This window comes from Patella vulgata, chromosome 5 (genome assembly GCF_932274485.2).
Source record: "Patella vulgata chromosome 5, xgPatVulg1.2, whole genome shotgun sequence".
In the NCBI taxonomy this organism is placed as follows: domain Eukaryota; kingdom Metazoa; phylum Mollusca; class Gastropoda; family Patellidae; genus Patella; species Patella vulgata.
This window is the reverse complement of record NC_065883.2, coordinates 36,223,479-36,239,720: the sequence shown is the minus strand read 5'-3', so window position 1 is coordinate 36,239,720 and position 16,242 is coordinate 36,223,479. Positions and strand designations below refer to the sequence as shown.

At 36.4% G+C, this 16,242-nt stretch overlaps 1 protein-coding gene across 2 annotated transcripts in view; it reads left to right on the top strand.

Annotated features, from left to right (window-relative positions):
* Nucleotides 1-15,853, top strand: part of LOC130012940 (B-cell lymphoma 6 protein homolog) — an 85,469-nt gene extending 69,616 nt beyond the window's left edge. The window contains exons 8-11 of one of the 2 annotated variants that reach the window (XM_056101135.1): nucleotides 6,960-7,105; nucleotides 7,729-8,013; nucleotides 12,845-12,890; nucleotides 13,645-15,853. In XM_056101135.1, the coding sequence (XP_055957110.1) occupies nucleotides 6,960-7,105; nucleotides 7,729-8,013; nucleotides 12,845-12,874 (461 nt within the window). In that variant the 3' untranslated portion in view covers nucleotides 12,875-12,890; nucleotides 13,645-15,853. Of the gene's footprint in view, nucleotides 1-6,959; nucleotides 7,106-7,728; nucleotides 11,192-12,844; nucleotides 12,891-13,644 lie in introns of those variants that run through there. The other variant, XM_056101136.1, reaches the window with a different exon arrangement.
* The last annotated feature ends 389 nt before the right edge of the window (nucleotides 15,854-16,242 follow it).

The following is a 16,242-nucleotide window of genomic DNA, read 5'->3' as shown; positions in this document are numbered from 1 at the left end:
TTGAACACAGCATAAATATCTAATATCTAAACTGTGTAATACATGTATAGTCTTATGCATACTGTCCTTCAAAATGTACTAGACATGCAGCTTTACATGACTGGTCGGAAATATAACCGCATATATATCGTGCAGAATATGTGAACATGCGTATTCTCACTATACAACGTGACCAAACGCGTCCGTATTATTAACAAAACTATTCAACATTCATAACATCGTGGCAGTATATTGTTTTGACATCGATTGTTTATGACAAATAAACACCGTTAATTTTACATGTAAAATTACACCGAGGCCTATAGTGTCACACGACTATTGTGGCACATGATAGCTGTATATTTATTGTCCGGTTGGGTTCTATGAAAACTAAATCTTGAGAGTGTGCTATGGTTTATTTACGGCATAACTTTACAACATAGGATTGAGTAGCGCTAACAACGTGCGCTTGTAGTAACGAACCGGCATGACCCAGAATACACAACCTTGACCTTGGTTTACCTTATATACCATTCAAAAAAAGTAGGGGATATTTGATTTTGGGGGCATAATACTAAAATATGCAAATGACTACGAAAAAAGTCACTATAGAACCTAACAGAAGAAACATTTCCAGTTACATGTGACGCCCAAATGCACCAATAGCTACCGCATGGAATGCAGGTGATGCTTGGGATCATCATGGGGGTCCAACCCAAGATTTGCACGACTCTGACTTTGAATGTTTCAGTCATTGTGGCATTGAATTCCAGGGTGGAAACATCAGTTTAATTGTTTTAGTGACCAGAAAACAAATTTTGATATGCGTCGGCTTACCCAAAATGAAAGGTTACGTGCCCTTGGCATGCTACAGATCGGCACAACACAGGCGGTTGTGGCGCGGACGATGAATGTTTCTCAGTCTGTCATAAGCAGGCTATGGTCCAGATACCGTGATACACAATCTGTACAGGACAGACCACGCTCAGGTCGACCAAGGGCGACAACTCAAGCCCAGGATCGATTTATCCGTACCTTGGCCTTGAGAAATCGTGTCATCACAGCAAATCAGATCAGCGCTCGTCTTCAAACAGACACTGATGTGAGAGTGAGTGGCCAGACGATTCGGAATTGACTGCATAGGGGTCACCTTCGCGCCCGACGTCCTCGCGTGATCCCTTGTTTGAGAGATCATCACATTCAGGCAAGACGTCGTTGGTGTAGGGATCGTCAACACTGGGATAATCGACGCTGGAGCAATGTGATGTTTTCAGATGAGTCAAGGTTCACTGTTGATTTTTTGGACAGACGTAGGAGGGTGTGGCGTCGTCGAAACGAGCACTTCCAAGACGTTAACGTCATCAGACATGATCGATTTGGGGGTGGTTCTGTTATGGTGTGGGGAGGCATCACTGTTGCTGGAAGAACGGCTTTACATGTTGTTGCAGGGCGTGTTACAGGCCAGTACTACCGGGACAACATCTTGGCAGTCCATGTCGTGCCGTTCGCACGACGTCATGGCCGCCGTTTCATCTTCCAGGATGACAACGCAAGATGTCACAGGGCCAGGATCATTACAGGTTACCTCCAACAACAGAACATCACCACATTACCTTGGCCAGCACTGAGTCCCGACCTCTCCCCCATCGAGCATGTCTGGGACATGCTTGGACAGGGGTTACGTCAACGTCAACAACGTCCTGCCAATGTCCAAGAACTTGCTGCTGCGTTGCAACAGGAATGGGACAATCTGGACCAAAATGACCTTAGACGTCTCATTAGGAGTATGCCACGTCGGATCAATGCTTGTTTGGCAAACAGAGGAGGATTTACCCGTTACTGACTTGGTTGTGATGCTGTGGTAACTTTGCTGTTTGACCCCGGGTATCATTTTACCCTTATAATGGTCAGTCTGTGCCTTACTTAGTCTAACGATCATTTGGAATAAATCGATGAATGTGAACTTTATTTCATTTTGTCATTTGTTTCTTGGTCAATTTCATTAGGTGACTTTAATAACACTTAAAAATCAAATATCCCTTACTTTTTTGGAATAGTATATTATGGATTGACTTTCCAATAAACGGTAAACGAAATATAGATATGTTTACATCTCCCCCTTAAAGCATAATAAACTATTTTAATATTGATACATTAACAGAAATTTAATCATGGAACATTATGCCTAAATGTTAATACAATTGAATACATGTAGACCCAATTAACAACATATATGCATATTAAAGATCAAGTTTGTCGGTATGCTTAATAATTCGACCACTTCTACTTGTATTAATACTAATATCTGGAACAGGTTTTAAGAATGATCTATTGCGTCTAAATTTGTTTCCTTTTTCATTGCTCACAATAAAAGATCTTGGCGTACTAGCCTTTCCTTCTATTACACCAGGATTCCAAGATTTACAATTTTGATCATATATGACAACTTTTTGATTTACATCTAGATTACTATTATTAACATTATGCTTCTTGTCATATTGAATCTTTTGCTTATCTTGTCTAGATTGTAAACAAACTAAATAGTCTTCATTGGTCTGAGTTCTTTGGAGTTTACCAAAAGAAGGAATTTGAGTTCTATAATTTCTATTATTTAAAAGAACACATGGAGCAGGAAGTGTATTGTCAATCGGGGTGGTTCTGTAGGTTAATAGAGCTATATAGGGATCTTGATTTGCAGATTCAGATTTCTTAAGAAGATTCTTAACAGTTTGCACCATTCTTTCTATAAAACCATTGCTCTGTGCATATAAAGGAGAACTTATTATGTGCTCTATCCCCCACTCAAGACAAAATTTACTAAATTCAGAACTATTATATTGGGGTCCATTGTCAGACATAATGGTTTGGGGAATGCCATATTCACCAAATATAGACTTAAGATGATTAATTACAAATAATGAAGTAGTACAGTCTAATTTACGAACAAAAGGAAACTTACTAAAATAATCTGCAACTAACAAATAGTGAATTCTATTATACTCAAATAAGTCAGTGCCTAGCTTTTGCCAGGGGTAACTAGGAAAACTATGAGGCAGTAAAGATTCCTTAGGTTGTTGTTTACTAAACTGTAAACAGGTAGAACAATTACTTGTAAGATCTTTTATATCATTTGAAATACCGGGCCAAAATAAACATTCTTTGGCCTTTAACAAACATTTTTCAGTACCCAAATGTCCTTGATGTATAATATCTAACATTTGATTACGCAACTTATGAGGAACTAATATACGATGACCTTTAAAAATTACACCATTCTCAACAGACAAGTCCTCACGGTATGTCCAGAATTGTTTAAGTTCAGAAGGACATACCGATATGAATTTTGGCCACCCTTTAAATATAGTTTCTTTGAGTAAACAAAGGACAGGGTCTTCACTTATACACTGTCTAATTTCTTCGAGTTTAGCAGGACTTGCTGGTACATCTTTGGTAACTGTATCAATGTTAATAGTTTGAACATCATCACTATCATTAGGTTCCGACATCGCACTAACGCGAGATAAAGCATCTGCAATGACATTGTCTTTGCCCTTAATGTAACAAACTGTAACCTCGTACCTAGCCATTTGTAACAGCATTCGTTGTAGTCTAGGAGAAGCACTTCAAATGGATTTTTTCCATATACTTTCTAGAGGCTTATGATCTGTGTCGATTTGAACCTTTTTACCATAAACATAATGATGGAACTTTTTTAATGACCATGAAACACCAAGAAGTTCTCTCTCTATGTTACTGTAGCGCGATTCTGCGTCTGTTAAAGATCGACTTCCATAGCAAACAGGTTGACCATCTTGTAATAAAACGCAACCTAATCCCTTTAGGCTAGCATCCGCTTGAATAACATTAGATTTATCAGGGTTGTAAAACGTTAAAACAGGAACACTCGTTATGATTTGTTTCAGTTCATCAAACGATTTAGAATGTTCTTGTTGCCACTGAAAGGGAACATTATTTTTAAGTAAGTTTCTTAACGGTTCTGAAACTTGAGCTAATACAGGAGAAAACCTGTGTAAATAGTTGATTAAACCTAGAAACGACTGCAACTCAGTTAGGTTATTTGGTGGTTTCATATCTAAAATGGAATTAACTTTCTTTTCGTCCACTTTAAGACCACTTGGAGTCCATTTGTGTCCAAAAAATGACGCTTCTTGAACTTTAAATTGAAATTTACTTGGATTGAACTTGATATTGTTTTCACGAGCTGTATCTAAAACATTAATAATATTTCTGTCATGATTTAGTTCATTTGAACCGTAAACAAAAGTATCATCCGCGATACCAGTTAAACCTGGTAATTTACCAAAAACAAAATCCATTCTCTTTTGAAAAATGTCACCACTTACACTTAAACCGAAAGGTAGTCTAGTCCAACGGTATTTTCCCCATGGGGTATTAAATGTACAAAGTCTACTACTTGACTCGTCTAATTTAACTTGCCAGAAACCATTACTTGCTTCTAAGATGCTGAAATATTTAGCACCAGAAAGTCGAGGTATAACATCTTCTAACGTTCTAACATAATATGGATTACGTAACAAAGCAACATTTAAATCACGATGGTCTAAACACATTCTTATGTTATGACTATTTGGTTTAGGGGTTATCACTGTTGAGTTAATCCATTCAGTGTATTCATCATTAACTTTACAAACAGTACCAAGTTCCTCTAAACGATTCAATTCTTCTTGATACATTTGTTGCATATATACAGGAACTTGTCTCGGGGCATGTTGTACAGGAGGTATATTATTATTGATATTTAAATGATAAGGCTCTCCAGGAAAACTACCAATACCAGTAAAAACATCTTGGTATTCTTTCAAAAGATACTCTTTTGTAACAGGAAGTGGATGCTTGATACCATTTACATCAAATAATTTAACTGTACATTTTTCAGAACTTGAAGTTTTGTAGGGCAAATTTGATGCTGTAACTTCCCAATTAAGGTTTATAAGATCTAAATCCTGGGCTAAGACATTACCAATAATGACTGGGCTTTTGATATCAACAACTTCAAAACATGCTAACTTCGAACTTCCATTTGGAGATTCAACTAAGACTTCACAAACGCCTTTACTGTTAATTTCTGTTCCACCGAAAGCTAAGAGTTTATGCTTAGAACACTGTAATTTGAAGTCTTCTATGAACAATTTACTAAATATACTATAAGGTAGTATATTAGTTTCGGCGCCAGTGTCAACTTTTGATAAATATTTAACATTATATTTATCATTCTCCGAGTTAGTAAACTTAACTTCAAGAAGTGCCTTTTCCTTACATGATAGAATATTAACACTATTTTGTGGCTCTTCGTTAACTGGTAACACTTCGATTGGGCCTAGAAAAACTGAACTGTAATCTTGATTAGATACTCCATTACCACCATCATTAACTTCTGTATAATTGATCTGATTAATCTGCTTATTTTTAGTACTCCAACAATAATCAGCAAAGTGTCTTTGTTTACCACATAGTTTACAACTGTATTTCATTGCAGGACAAAACTGTTTAGAATGGACTTTATTACCACATCTACCACAATTTTCTGTTTGTTTCATATTATGATATTTAGTTTGTGTTTGTCTCTTGTTGATAAGAAAACTGTTTATTTGACTTATGTTTAGAACTAAACATAGACTTCTTTTTAAACTTATTTATTGGTAAGACTGACGTTTCTTTTTCGTTCAATTTGTTCTCAATTATTGACATTTGTTGGTTTGCTGATTCTTCAGCCTTGGCCATACTTTTAACTCTCTCAAAGTTTATATTATTACCAATTTTCAAACACTCTCTTCTAACTCTATCAGAATTAACTCCGAAAACAAGATAATCTCGTAGAAAACGATCATAATACTCAGGTGGGTAATTTGCTTCTTTTAACAACAAACATAACTTGGCTATAAATTCTTCTAAAGATAAGTCGCCTTGTTTAATAACATGAAGTTCCCACGAAGCCATCAACTCATTAGACTGGGGTTTAACAAACTCTTCGAACTTTAACCAGTAGTTTTCAAGACGTTTTTGGTCTGCTTCTGAAAGATTCCAAATGTTAAAAAGTTCTAACCCGAACTCACCGGACCAAAACAACAAATATTTACACTTGATATCCTCTTCAAGTTTATTCATGGGACCAGTAAACAAAAGTTCGCATTGTTGTCTCCAAATCTTATATCTGGAATACAATCCCTCATCCTTCAACCAACTGATTGATGGACCCTTGTCTAAAATGCAGCCTGAGCCAAACTTGCCGCCATTTTAGTTTTCGTTGCCGTACCGTAGCCTATAGTCTCTCATAGAATTCTTTTGTCTTCACACAAATCTACTTGCACCAGTAAATAAGTGATCACTTCTGACACCATGTATATTTATTGTCCGGTTGGGTTCTATGAAAACTAGATCTTGAGAGTGTGCTATGGTTTATTTACGGCATAACTTTACAACATAGGATTGAGTAGCGCTAACAACGTGCGCTTGTAGTAACGAACCGGCATGACCTTGGTTTACCTTATATTATGGATTGACTTTCCAATAAACGGTAAACGAAATATAGATATGTTTACAATAGCGACTGCTACACAAGTTATTTATCGTGGCAATTTTCAACAAAAAACGACACGATAATCATATTTCATCAAACCTTCACGGCGTTCTTACTGTAGAGACCCTAATTAAGTCCATCATCAAGTTTATGCAGAGTTATTGCACCTTACAGCATATTACAGCTTACAGGACAGATTTTTAAATAATTTTATGTAGCAGCATTGCCCTGACACTGAAATCTCAGAAACACTTTAGGCATCAAAGTTTCTGTGATTATTTCTAAACTGTTTCCAAATAATTAAGATTGTTCATTTAGTCATATGGAATAACCTTACTGAAATTCAGATTCTTCCATCAATTTTATGTGAAGAAATTATCCATGTATGTAAAATGACAAATAATGTTGGTTTATTTTTCAGGGATTAAACCATTTATTTGTTTAATATGTAATACAACATTTACACGTCAGCACAGCCTAAACTATCACATGTTAATACATAATAACCAGAGTCGGTTTACATGTAAGGACTGTGGCAGAAAATTCCGTCATCCTAGCCATTTTAAGGTTTGTGTCTTGTGTTTATGTTTTTATACGCCCACATTTTTAGCTTGTGGACACTCTAGAGGTCACAATTTTTATCTGATTTTACTGAAACTTGAAATGCATGTTTATAACCCAAAGACCTTGGTTCCTTTGGATACATACAAAAAATCGCGTTTTTAGCTTGTGGTCAGTCTAGAGGTCACAATTATTATCTGATTTAAAAAAGACGTTTCAATATATCACCATTACACTGTAATGGCGCTTGAGTTCGAATTTCGTGAAGATTGGACCAAAACTGCCAGACATTATGGACACCCCTTCTAAAGAACTACATGGAGGGACAAGTGAAAACACTGTGTTTTGAGCGAATCCTGGCGGAAATTCGCATCGAAATTGAGCGAAAATTTACCGTGATTTCTTAGTGTTTTTTTCCGCTGTGTTCGCACCATTTTGGTCTGAAAAATTTGAGAGGTACTGTATCTTGTAAATGCTTCCATTACCTAAAAGAATAAAATATGCGAGAAACTTTGTGAACTACTCAACCTTTGTGAACTGCTGTTGGTGTTTGTTTTATTGCCTGGCAACCTATCTTTTGTTTTGTTGTTTTTGGTCAATCATGATTTCACGTTAATTTCTTTTCATAGGAACATTTACGGCGGCATACAGGAGAAACGCCTTTTGAGTGCACTGACTGTCCATTGAAATTTAAAACAAGAAATACCTATAAAAGACATCTAAAAACAAGACATGGTAAATTATTAACAGCAGGAGGCATTTATCTTTTAAGTAAGGAAGAGTTCATGAAAGTGCGAACTAAACCATATAAAAAAGTTCCAGGTTCTGGGAATAAAGATGGAGATTCAGAATCTGGATCAGTGTCGGGATCTGACGGGGAAGCAGGAGTATCAGAGGAAGAAAATGAAATGATTGTTAGTCTACCAATGGCATTTAACTAGAAAAGTGTTCATTGTTATGTTCCACAAAATCCATACTATTATGCGCCCACATTTTCTGGATTCCTTTCGATATTTGCATGTATCGGACCATAACTTCATGGTCTATGGCTCTGATTGTTTAGAAAATCATGTTTTTAGCTTGTGGAAACTCTAGGGGTCATAATTTTGATAAAACTTGAAATGTATATTTATAACCCAAAGATCTTGGTTCCTTTAGATATTTGTGCATATCGGATTGTAACTTCATGAATTATGGCTCCTGATTGTACGAAATATCGTGTTTTTAGTTTGTGGTTCCTCTACAGGTCACAATTATTATCCGATTTAAAAAAAAACATTCCAATATATCACCGTTACACCATAATGTTGGTTGAGTTCGAATTTCGAAGTCATAATTTTGATCCGATTTTGATGAAACTTGAAATACATGTTTATAACCAAAAGATCTTGATTTCTTTCGATATTCGCACATATCGGAATGTAACTTTCTGCATTATGGCCCTTGATTGTACGAAAGATTTCACTTTTAGCTTGCCATAATGTTGGTTGAGTTCAAATTTCAAATTCATAATTTTGATTCGATTTTGATGAAACTTCAAATACATGTTTATAACCAAAAGATCTTGATTCCTTTCGATATCACAAGGTCACAATTTTTATCCGATTTAAAAAAAAAACGTTTGAATATATCACTGTTACACCCTAATGACGGTCAATTTCGAAAGTGCCGGACAAAATGGCAGCCCCACATATGCAGATTGTGTTAATATATGCTATATCAAGGTTGTGGACCTTGTAGAGGCCACAATTTTTATCTGATATAGATGAAACTTGAAATGTATGTTTATAACCCAAAGATCTCAGTTCCTTTCGATATTCGGGCGTATTGAACCGCAACTTCCTGGATTATGGCCTGTAATTGTACATTTTTAGCTTGTGGTCCCCCTAGAGGTCACAATTTTTATCCAATTTAAAAAAACCCAAAAAACATTCAAATATACCACCGTTACACTCTAGTTCGAATTTGGTGAAAATCGGACCACAACAACTGCCGGACAAAATGGCAGCTCTATGTTTGCAAGTAGCGTTAAAATATGTAAAATCAAGGTTGTGGACCCTCTAGAGGTCACAATTTTGATTTGATTTTGATGAAACTTAAAACATGTGTTCATGTCCTAAAGATCTCGCTTCCTTTCAATATTCGCGCATATTGGACCCTAAGTTCCTGGATTATGGCCCCTGATTCTATGCTAGAGGTCACAATTTTTGTCTGATTTTGATAAAACTTGAAATATATGTTTATATCCCAAAGATCTTGGCTCCTTTCAATATTCACTCATATCGGATTGTACAAAAAATCGCAGTTTTAGCGCGTGGAACCTCTAGAGCCCATTATTTTTATCCGATTTTAAAAACAGTTCAAATATATCACAGTTATACAATAATAACATTCAAGTTTGAATTACCGGACAAAATGGCATGCTCCACGTACGCAAATAGTGTAAAAGTGGGTTCGTCCGTCTGTCCGCCTGTCTGTCCGTCACACTTTTTGGGACACAATAACTCTTTCTAATTGAGCTAGAATGTTCAAACTTGGTGTAATTGTTTATTAGGTCATTGCCTTGATGGAGTTCGAAGATGAGCATTTTCTGCTTAGGGTAAGCAGAGATAAGCAATTTGATTGGTTGATGCTTTGGGACACGATAACTTAAGTTCTAATTAAGTGAGAGCGATAAAACTTGGTGTATAGTTTCATTACATCAATACCTTGACTAAGTTTAAGTTCGATAATGAGCATTTTCTGCTCAGGGTAAGCAGCAATTTGATTGGCCGAGACTTTGGAACACAATAACTCTCATTCTAATTGAGCTAGAATGTTCACACTTGACGTAGGTGTCTATTAGGTAAATGCCTTGATGGAGTTTGATGTTGAACATTGTCTGCTTACGGTAAGCAGATATAAGCAATCTGATTGGTTGATGCTTTGGGGCACGATAACTTTAGTTATAATGAAGTGAGAGCTATAAAACTCGAAATATAGATTCATTATATCATTACCTTGACTAAGTTCGATAGTGAGAATTTTCTGCTTAGGCTAAGGACCGATAAGCAATTTGATTGGTCAAGACTTTGGAACATAACAACTCTGCTTTTAATTGAGGTAGAATGGTTAAACTTGATATTCATTAGGTGAATGTCTTGACTGAGTTCAATCATTAACATTTCGAACTCTGAAGCTGAGCAGAGCTAATCAATTTCATTGGTCGATGCTTTGGGACAAGATAATCTCTATCCGATAGAGAGTGATGAAACTTAGTTGACAGTTTGATTGCTCGATACTTTTGAAAAAAATAAATGTGCGATTAATTAATGTGTCATCTATTTATTTTGAGATTTCGGCGGGGGACATCAGCCTCACTGTTGGCTTGTTTAGCTTGTTTTCTGTCCATCTCCAATCTAGTTAAAACACAGATCCTATTTCGTTTTGTTTTTTATAGTTCAAAATTTCGTTTTACTTGTCTTTAGTACTTTAGGATCTTGAAGAGTTATGCTTGATGTGAGGGATTAGCCAATGAAACGGTCTTTTGCGACAAATTCTTGGAGTGATGTGCACAGACCTGTGGGTATCGCAGTAGAAACATCAACGCTGATTGGTTAATCAAAAGTCTGATGTCATAGGGTCAAAAGCCGCTTGTATGACCCTTGACATGACCTCCCACTACAATTGGTCAGATCTCCATGCAGTAGAGGCCATCGAAAGTATAAAAAACGAAACGAAATATAGATCTGTATTTTGATCAGTTTGTTCCATCTCTTACAAAATATGGGCGTATCTTGCATGGCAACCTCTGATCTACTTCGGCCATACAAAGATAGCTATTTAATTTGTTGCAACATTGAAAAGAATAGCTCTGCTTCTAAATAATTGAGGTAGAATGTTTGAGACATGGTGTAGATGTTCATTAGTTGAATGATGATTTGTTGATGCTCTGGAAAACAATTACACTGATTCAAATTGAGTGAGAGTGACGAATCTTGGTGTAGGGTCATTACAGTTTGATAATGAACATTTTCTGGATAGGTTAAGCAGAGTGATAAATAATTTAATTGCTTCATGGTTTATGAAAAAATTAATGTGCAAGTAATTAAAGGGGACATAAATCTTAAATATATATTGATAAATAATCCCCTCTGCAGCACAAGCAAAAAAGTTTTTGTAAGTGAGAAATTAATTTTTATTAAAACAGGAAGTGACATAGTTGGTTCAACACGCTCAGCGGTCTCTATAGTAAGCATACAGATTTGGCATAAGTTTACAGCTGTATTGTGTTCACGCGTCGTCCTTTGGCCAAAAATCTGATGAAATGGGCTGTTTATTTGGATATTATAAACACGAATTTATGTTTTTTTAACATTTAGTACACTAAGCCGCCACGTAAATTCACTCATACTGAACAGTACGCTGTGCCTCAATTCACGCCACATGGCTTATTGTTTACATCACGTGGTTTGATTGACAACTTGCCAGTGGCATGTATTTCGTCTGCTCCGATGTTTCTGTGCTTGCTGACAGCTTTTTCCAACATAAACAGATCAAAATTATGGGCATGTAAGACATATAATATAGTGCATTTTGGCACATAATGTCGACGTGAACGGCTTTTCCTTTTTTCTTCCATTTCCTCTTGAGAATGGCTTGGGTCGAATGTTTATACGGCATTACTGTAGACCCATAGAACAGATATTTTATATTCCAATACGTTGGTGTTTGACGTTGACATATATTTATTTGAATATATATGTGCCACAAGTTCGTTGAAATAAATAAAAACAATGTCAGCAGACTCAGCACGCGCAAAAACATTCAAGCAGACGAAACATCTCTCACTTGCAAGCTGTCAATCAAACCACGTGATGTAAACAATTAGCCATGTGGCGTGAATTGAGGCACAGCGTACTGTTCAGTATGAGTGAATTTCCGAGACGGCTTTGTGTACTAAACGTTAAAAAAACACAAATTCGTGTTTATAATATCCTAATAAACAACCCATTTGATCAGATTTTTGGCCAAAGGACGACGCGTGAACACAATACAGCAGTAAACTTGTGCCAAATCTGCATGCTTACTATAGAGACCAGTGAACGTGTTGAACCAACTATGTCACTTCCGGTTTAATAAAAATTAATTTCTCGCTTACAAAAACTTCTTTGCTTGTGTTACAGAGGGGATTATTTATCAATATATATTTAAGATTTATGGAAGCCTTGTTGAAAATCATTGGTCTTCCCCTTTAAGAGTGTCATTTATTTATATAGGGATTAAGGTAGGGGGGGGACACCAACCTCTACGTTTGCTTGTTTTATTACTTGGCAACTCCTAAAATGATGCCAAGTAATTGTGTCACATTCCATTCTTAAGGTCCGGTGAAAATTGAGGTACAATATGGTAGCTCTATAAGGTTATTTTTTGTCCCCAGCCTTTTCATCCGTCTGTCTGTCAGTCACAAATTTTGGGACACAATAACTCTCCATGTGGGTGTAGGTGTTCATTAGGTCAATGCCTTGATGGAGTTCGAAGATGAGCATTTTCTGCTTAGGGTAAGCAGAGATAAGTAATTTGATTGGTTGATGCTTTGGGACACAATAACTTTAATTCTGATTAAGTGAGTGTGATCAAACTTGGTGTACAGTTTCATTACGTCAATACCTTGACTAAGTTCGATAATGAACATTTTTTGCTTAGGGTAATAACTCTCCTTCTAGTTGAGCTAAAATGTTCAAACTTGGTGTATTTGTTTATTAGGTCAATGCCTTGATGGGAGTTAGAAGATGAGCATTTTCTACTTAGGGTAAGCAGAGATAAGTAATTTGATTGGTTGATGCTTTGGGACACGCTGACTTTAGTTCTAATTAAGTGAGAGTGATGAAACTTGGTGTATAGTTTTATCACATCAATACCTTGCAGTGATGGGATTTCGCCCGTATATTCCGGACATGTCCAACGCTATTTTTCGAACGTCCAAAATTGTCCGACCAGTAATATGCCCAATCAGACATAAGATATGGTGAATAATATTCAAAATTCCAAAATTAATACAGTGAACTGGGTGTATAACTACCACTCAACACGATTATCGTTAATAACAGGCTAGATTGATTAGGTAATTAAGTAATCAATGTATTTATCATGTTACACCGTATATACACTTACCTTGATTAACCTCTTAATCTGCCATGATTGACTGATTTACTCTTTTATCAGACAATTCATCAATCTATCAATCTAATCTATCAAACTGACAGACAAAATGGCCGCCCCTCGTTCTCAAATAGCAAAAAAATATGGTATATCAAGGTTGTGGACCCTATAGAGGTCACAATTTTTATCCGATTTTCTTGAAACTTGAAATGTAAGTTTATAACCCAAAGATCTCGGTTCCTGTCGATATTTGCGCATATCGAATTGTAATTTCCTGAATTATGGCCCTTGATTGTAGGAAAAATCACTTTCTTTTTAGCTTGTTCTCTATCCATCTCTCGAAAATGTGGGCGTATCCTGCCTGGCAACCGCTGGTATAAAGAAGACAACGATTCTTATTCCAGAAGTTGTGCATTCATTTGCTGCCGTATAAATGAAGACACAGAATTTTGCAGGAATATTGAGCCTACTATTGTGAATTTGATACCGAAGCAGGATCGGCAAGCTTTCATTCAGTGTATTGCGAAAATGAGTTATTTTGTAGGAATGTTACCAACATAAATTTGATTACCGAACGGGGATTAAAAATGAAAAAATAGCAAGGTTCACTTATTTTTATTACGTGCAGGATTTGAATATTTTGTTGACACATGATTTTTAATTGTGGTATGAATCCGTCTGCTTAAATAACGATAAGAGTTATGCCCCTTTATTTTCGGTAAAATGTCTGACAAGAAAGATTTTGAAATCCCATCACTGATACTAAATTCGATAATGAACATTTTCTGCCTCTGCTGAGGGTAAGCAGAGTGATAAGCAATTTGATTTGTCGAGACTTTGAAACACAATAACTCTCCTTGTAATTGAGGGAGAATGCTCAAACTTGTTTTGGCATTCATTAGGTGAATGCCTCGATGGAGTTCGATGATGAGCATTGTGTGCTTAGGGTAAGCTGAGATAAGCAATTTGATTGGTTTATGCTTTTGGGCACGATAACTTTGGTTATAATTCAGAGCTATGAAACTCCGTGTATCATTAAATTGACTAAGTTTGATAAGAATTTTCTGCTTAGGCTAAGGAGCAATAAGCAATTTGATTGGTCAAGACTTTGGAACATAACAACTCTGCTTTTAATTGAGGTAGAATGTTTAAACTCGATGTTGGTGTTCATTAGGTGAATGTCTTGACTGAGTTCAATGATTAACATTTCCTGCTAAGGCTAATCAGAGCCTAGCAATTTCTATGACTTTGATTCTATCTGATAGACAGTGATGAAACTTAGTAGATAGTCGATACTTTTGAAAAAGATAAACCTACAATTAATTAATGTGTTGTATATTTATTTCGGAATTTAGGCAGAAGACATCCGCCTCAATGTTGGCTTGTTTTTATATGCCCACATTTTCATGCGGACGTATTATGCCGTCGCCCCTGTTTGTCTGTCCGCCAGTCCACAATAATTTGTTTGTAGACACTCTACAGGTCACAATTTTTATCCGATTTCAACGAAACTTGAAAGATAGGTTTATTGCCCTAAGATCTCGGTTCCTTTTGATATTGGCATGTATCGGACCGTAACTTCATGGATTATGGCCCTTGATTGTCGAAAAATCACGTTTTTAGCTTGTGGACACTCTCGAGGTCACAGTTTTGATCCGATTTTGATGAAACTTGAAATGCATGTTGATACCCCAAAGATCTTGGTTCCTTTCGATATTATGGCCCCTGATTGTACGAAAAATCGCGCTTTTGGCTTGTGGTCCCTCCAGAGGTCACAATTTTTATCCGATTTCAAATAAATGTTTTAGTATATCACCGTTCCACTGTAATGAAGGTTGAGTTTGAATTTCGTGAAAATGTGACCAAAACTGTCGGACAAAATGGTGTAAAAATATGGTATATCAAGGTTGTGGACCCAGTAGGGGTCACAATTTTAATCCGATTTTGATGAATCTTTATAACCCAAAGATCTTGGTTCCTTTCGATATTTGCGCATATCAAATCATAACTTCCTGAATTATGGCCCCTGATTGTACAAAAAATCGCCTTTTTATGTGCTCACATTGAAATGTGGTTGTATATTGTCGTTGCCCCCGTCCGTCCGCTGGTCCGGCGTCCACAATTGCTTGTGGGCGCTCTATAGGCTAAAGTTAATATCTGATTGACTTTAAATTTATACACAGTGTTTAAGGTCATGAGACGAAGAAGCCTATTGATTTTCAGCAATTTTCGATAATTACTGCCAGAGTTATGGCCCTGGATCATTTCAAAAAATCTTGTGTACGCTCTAGAGGCTAAAGTTAATATCCGATTGACTTTAAATTTATACACAGTGTTTAAGGTCATGAGACGAAGAAGCATATTGACAGAGTTATGGCCCTTGATCACTTCAAAAAATCTTTTTATCTTGTGGTCCCTCTGGAGATCACAATTATTATCCGATATAAAAAAACGTTTGATTATATCACCGTTACGCCGTATATCAAGGTTTTGACCCTGTAGAGGTCACAATTTTAATCCAATTTTGATGAAACTTGAAATGCATGGTTATAACCCAAGGATCTTGGTTCCTTTCAATATTTGCACATGTCGGATCGTAACTTCCTGAATTGCGGCCCCTGATTGTACGAAAAATCGCTTTATGGCCCTGGATCATTTCAAAAAATCTTGTGTACGCTCTAGAGGCTAAAGTTAATATCCGATTGACTTTAAATTTATACACAGTGTTTAAGGTCATGAGACGAAGAAGCATATTGACAGAGTTATGGCCCTTGATCACTTCAAAAAATCTTTTTATCTTGTGGTCCCTCTGGAGATCACAATTATTATCCGATATAAAAAAACGTTTGATTATATCACCGTTACGCCGTATATCAAGGTTTTGACCCTGTAGAGGTCACAATTTTAATCCAATTTTGATGAAACTTGAAATGCATGGTTATAACCCAAGGATCTTGGTTCCTTTCAATATTTGCACATGTCGGATCGTAACTTCCTGAATT